Here is a 6,061-nt window from a genome sequence, read left to right as displayed (position 1 = left end):
TGTTTCATGCAATTTATCATCAAAAGATACCATGCAATAATAATGCATCTTTAGAAAGGATATATCTTTTCCATCACAATATGTTTTCTGCACCACTATAATCTCGTCAAAGATAGTGAACACCATTTGCCTCTACATACCATGTGTAAATCGAATTGCTATTCTGTTTATAATAACGTTTCTCTTAAATTAAGGAAAATGTCTGGTAACCAAAGAATATTAGCCAAAAACAGTCAAAACTTGCTTTATTTAATATTCATTAACTGTCGCGACAATTAATAATGTTAAATAAGGCAAGTTTTGACTATTTTTTTTTGTCTACGTAGCATTTTATTATACTTATTGATCCGTTACTACTAAAACTGGCTTCACTCAATAGAATTCAGAATTGATGACTGATCAAAAAAATAAACTCCCCCAATCTCTCTAATCAAACCGTTAGAATCTTAAATATTGGAGTATTAGCAAAAGAGTCTGCAAAACAAACATCAAAGATATTCATAACCACCTAAGACTACTCCTGTCCCTTATATATACGAATGACCTACTTAGTCACAGGTACGTAATACATTCAGTTTTACTCTGAATTATCTCGAATTCTTATTTATTTAAATGTTGAAATCTTTTTGTAGGTACCCAACGCCGCCTTCTCAGCAAGTAGACGACGTTCCACCCTTTCGCTCTAAGAAAAGCCGGTCTAAATTTCAGCAGAACGAATTTTACCTCAAAACGTCCAGATTTATACAGGAACACTTAGTGAAACTCATCACCTAAATTATTGTTATTCAGTATGTTTTAGTGTGTCGTTGTAGACATCTGATTGCAACAGTAATGAAGAAAAAGTTTGATATGCAAGTCGTTTCTTTTACTTTTAAAAAAGAAGGTTAATATGGGTTCCAGAATTTTGGTCTTAATACTGAATCCACTACCTATCTAACTCGAAACTATGTCTGCCAAATTGGAGAAAACTTTGTATTCAAGCGCACCTACCCAATCTAATTAACTACTATTTTACGAGTAAAGTAGCTAGATCCAAAACAAATAATAATAACAAATTAAATATGTTGCTAATAAAATTAAACCCCACATGTTCCAACATTAAGAACTAAGAAATTCCAGTAAATTAAAGATATATATAACTTTCATTATTTAAAAATATGGAAAAGTTTAGGGCCAGTAGTTTTATCGAATTTTGACCAGCATGTAACCAGCAGAAAAAGATGAGCCATTGAATAAAATCTCACACCAATTTCACACCATCAAATCATCATTGATGGCTAGTTGATGACTAACAATCACAAAAATTGTTGACTCCCTAGCATTGCTCTATATAATTGCTCGGAACATACACATCAACCATTGCATGAAGACATACATACAAACAAAAGCACATGTTTAGTTTTCTTATTTAGGCGAAAACAATTTTCATATATATATTTGCTTTTAAAATACTGAATTAAACACTTTGAAGTTACAATACATTTTAAGAAAAAAAACACAGTAAGTGTAGCGGCCCGGCCCAGGCCACTCACGGATCAAACCGACCCACTAAATACCCGACCCGAGCGGTCGGGCATATGCATTTCACTACGCGACCCGGACACGCGCCTCTCACAGCTTTCCGCTGTAACTATAAGGAAATTTCGAGGAAGGTGGGCCTGTCCTTGTAGGGCCCACCTCTGACACAGTATAAATGGGGAAGGACCTGCCCTTCCCCCAAGGTACGTCACACCTTTACACCTTACCATTTTCCCGCCTGCACACTAGCTGACTTGAGCGTCGGAGTGTCTTTGCATGTGGCATCCCCCCTCTCCCCCGCAACGAGAGCTCGGCTACTCGGTACTCCCGAACCCAGCACGATCACGATTAGAGCATCCTCATCTCCTCCAACGGATCACCCGAACTGTCCGGTAACCGAACACCGAACATTGGCGCCGTCTGTGGGGACTGCCTAGATGGAAGTCGCGCTGGGTCCCAGAGACTAAGCCCGGGCAGCCGGAGCGGAGGGGGCAGCCTCCGTCGCCTCGCTAAGGGGGCGGCGGAGGTCCCCCCGACAACACACAGAGCAGCACACGAGGACACGACCCTTCGGGGGAACGGGCGGCGACAGCGCCATAATAATGCAGGAGCTACGCCACAGGGTCCAGAACCTAGAACGACAGTTGACCGACCGGGAGCGGGACGGACGAACCACCGATCCCAGCTACACCCCATCCCCCGAAAGCGAAGAGGAAGACTCTCACCGAAGCCGCCCGCGGCGTGCATCCGCATCCCGAACGGAAGCGGAAAGCACGCGCGAGGAGTCTCCTATCCCGAGAAGACGAAATGACACGATCATCTACTCTCGGGGCAGGCTAACCCGCCGAGCGGCAAGAGATCGCGAAGACGTGAAAGGGAGATCCGAGAGAACACGACAACCTGTGATAATGGGCGCCACCCCATTCCACCGATCTATCCTCGAAGTCCGGTTGCCGAAACACTTCGACAAACCAACGGACATGAGGTACGACGGAACTCAAGACCCTCTAGAACACCTCACGGCCTTTGAGGCCAGGATGAATCTGGAGGGAGTGAGGGACGAGGTAAGATGCCGTGCCTTCCCGGTAACCCTAACGGGGCCCACGATCAGGTGGTTTAACGGCCTCCCGCAGGGATCCATCTACAGTTTCTCGGACATCAGCCGCGCATTCCTGGCCCAATTTACAACACGGATAGCGAAGGCAAAGCACCCTATCAACCTTCTGGGGGTAACCCAGAGACAAGGAGAACCGACCAGAAGGTACCTAGATCGGTTCAACGATGAATGCTTGGAAATCGATGGCCTAACCGATTCGGTGGCCAGTCTTTGCTTGACAAACGGCCTCCTCAACGAGAACTTCCGAAAATATCTTACCACGAAACCGGTTTAGACAATGCATGAGATCCAGACGGTAGCCAAAGAGTATATAAACGACGAGGAAGTCAGCCGAGTTGTGGCCGCCAACAAACGGCAGCCCAGCTACAATCAAACCCGACAACAGGGCAACGGGGAAAGGCCAAAGGGACAAACCAGGGAAGACGCACCAAACAAGGCACCAAGAACATTCCCCCGAGTCGGGAAATTCACCAACTACACTCCACTCACTCTTCCCATCGTGGAAGTTTACCAACAAATAGCCGAGAAAGGAATCCTGCCGAAACCCCGACCACTCAAGGACCGCACTGGAGGGAATAAAAATCTCTATTGTGATTACCACAAAGGCTACGGCCACCTAACGCAGGATTGTTTTGACCTAAAAGATGCGCTGGAGCAAGCGATAAGGGAAGGAAAACTAGCAGCGTTCTCCCACCTAATCAGGGAGCCAAGGAGGCGCTACCGCGACCAAGACGAAGAAGGCAAAACCCGTTCGACAAAGTGGCGACAAGAGCCAGAAGGCGGAGAACACGGCCTCACTGTGATAAACGTAGTGACGGCAAAAAACGCCGCACCAAGATCCAGATCCGCACACAAGAAGGACGCAAAGATATTGTCGATATCCTCCTCGTCGACGCGAAACTCTAAGAAGCCTCCATTCATTTCTTTCGGCCCAGAAGACCAATGGTTCGACGATGCCCCGGAAAATCCACCCGTGGTCATAACGGCCCGGGTGGGGACCGGTCTCGTCAAACGCATCCTTGTTGACACGGGAGCAGACTCGAACATCATGTTCCGCAACGTGTTCGACGCACTAGGATTAAGGGATGCCGATCTGACGACTCACCAACACGGCGTCATTGGATTGGGCGACCACTTCTTCAAACCAGACGGAATAATATCCCTGCCAATCTCAGTAGGACAATCCCAGGGCAGGAGATCGGCGATGGCCGAGTTCGTGATCCTCCGAGACTCCACCGCCTATAATATCATTCTGGGAAGAAAGACGATCAATGATTTCGAGGCTATAATCAACACAAAGCTGCTAGTCATGAAATTCGTTACCGATGACGGATCCATAGGGTCCATAAGGGGAGACCTTGAGACGGCGGTCGCTTGTGACAATGCCAGCCTCTCCCTAAGAAAGAAGTCCAAGGAGGCGTCCGGTGTGTTCCTAGCCGACCTAGATGCCAGAGTAGACGACAAACCCTGACCGGAACCAGAAGGGGATCTAGAGAAGTTTAGAATCGGCGACGAAGAGGAAAGATTCACGTTCGTTAACAAGAACCTCCCTCACGAGTTGAAGGAGCCTTTGGTCGAAATGATAAGAGCCAATAGGGACTTGTTTGCCTGGACACCGGCCGACATGCCGGGCATAGACCCAAAAATCATCTCGCATCATTTAGCCGTCAAGGCGGAAGCACGTCCAGTAGCCCAACGGAGGAGAAAAATGTCGGCGGAAAGAGCAGAGGAGGTGGCCAAGCAGACGGCCAGCCTCCTAGAAACAGGCTTTATACGGGAAGTGGACTATTCGACATGGCTCTCGAATGTAGTTTTGGTGAAAAAGCACAACGGCCAGTGGAGAATGTGCGTAGATTATTCTGACCTCAACAAATCGTGTCCCAAGGATTGCTTCCCCCTCCCTAACATAGACGCACTCGTCGACGCCGCGGCGGGATACCGGTATCTAAGTTTCATGGACGCCTACTCCGGTTACAACCAGATACCGATGCACCGCCCAGACGAAGACAAGACGGCATTCATAACGCCAGGAGGAACTTTCTGCTATAAGGTGATGCCGTTCGGCCTAAAAAATGCGGGGGCAACATACCAAAGGCTGATGAATAGGATATTCCACGACCTCATAGGGAAGACAGTTGAAGTCTACGTGGATGACATCCTTGCAAAAACAACACGACCTGACGACCTTTTGAACGACCTGGCGAGTGTATTCGCGTCCCTCCGGCAGCATGGTATGAGGCTGAACCCCCTCAAGTGCGCTTTCGCTATGGAAGCTGGAAAGTTCCTCGGATTCATGATAACCCAAAGAGGGGTAGAAGCCAACCCGGAGAAGTGCCAGGCGATACTCCAAATGAATAGCCCAGGCAGTATCAAGGACGTCCAAAGGTTGGCAGGTCGGCTGGCCTCGTTATCACGCTTCCTCGGAGCATCGGCAACAAAGGCCTTACCGTTCTTTAATCTCATGAAGAGAGGAATGGCGTTCGAATGGACGCCCGCATGCGAGGAAGCCTTTCGGCACTTTAAAGAAATCCTAGCGGCACCACCTGTCCTCGGGAAGCCAAAAGAGGGGGAGCCGTTATACCTGTACCTCGCCATAACAGGAGAAGCCTTGGCCGCAGTTTTGGTACGAGAAGAAGGAAGGGTGCAACAACCAGTCTACTTTGTCAGCAGGGCCCTACAAGGGGCAGAGCTGAGATATAACAAATTGGAGAAGTTAGCTCTGGCACTCCTGACCTCTTCGCGGAGGTTAAAGCAATACTTCCAAAGTCACCAGATTGTCGTAAGAACGGATCAGGGGATCCAGCAAGTGCTCCAAAAACCCGACTTGGCGAGGAGAATGATGACCTGGTCGATTGAACTTTCTCAATACGACATACGATACGAACCCCGGCAAGCCATCAAAGCGCAGGCGATGGCAGATTTTCTAGTGGAAGTAGCGGGGGATCCGGTCGAAGACACGAACACACGGTGGAAGCTCCATGTAGACGGAGCCTCCAACCAGACGTTCGGGGGTGCCGGGATTATCCTGGAAAGCCTGGCTGGAGTCATATACGAACAGTCAATTAAGTTCGAATTTCCCATTTCAAACAACCAAGCAGAGTACGAAGCCCTTATAGGAGGCTTAACCTTAGCAGCAGAAGTCGGGGCAACAAGGTTGGAGATATGCAGCGATTCGCAAATCGTCACCTCCCAAGTGAACGGTAGCTATCAGGCTAGGGACTCACTGCTACAGAAATACTTGGAAAAAGTCAAGGACTTGAGCCGAAAGTTTGAAGAAGTCACGATCCAGCACGTCCCGAGAGAAAGGAACACACGGGCAGATCTCTTGTCAAAGTTAGCTAGCACCAAACCGGGAGAGGGTAACCGGTCTCTAATCCAAGGAAAGTTGAAAGAGCCGGCAGTCACACTACACCTATCGAAGCTAAA

At 48.2% G+C, this 6,061-nt stretch overlaps 1 protein-coding gene across 1 annotated transcript; it reads left to right on the top strand.

Moving 5' to 3' along the window:
- Positions 1–2,912: 2,912 nt before the first annotated feature.
- Positions 2,913–4,106, top strand: LOC107458146 (uncharacterized). Its single transcript, XM_016076354.1, has one exon. The coding sequence runs from the start codon at positions 2,913–2,915 to the stop codon at positions 4,104–4,106; it is 1,194 nt and encodes a 397-aa protein (XP_015931840.1).
- Positions 4,107–6,061: the final 1,955 nt, after the last annotated feature.

This window comes from Arachis duranensis, chromosome 1 (genome assembly GCF_000817695.3).
Source record: "Arachis duranensis cultivar V14167 chromosome 1, aradu.V14167.gnm2.J7QH, whole genome shotgun sequence".
In the NCBI taxonomy this organism is placed as follows: Eukaryota; Viridiplantae; Streptophyta; class Magnoliopsida; order Fabales; family Fabaceae; genus Arachis; species Arachis duranensis.
The sequence above is the reverse complement of the archived record's forward strand: the minus strand, read 5'-3'. Positions and strand labels throughout refer to the sequence as shown.

Coding starts and splice junctions, on each gene's coding strand:
- LOC107458146 (XM_016076354.1), top strand. CDS start 2,913: ATGCATGAGATCCAGACGGTAGCCAAAGAGTATATAAACGACGAGGAA.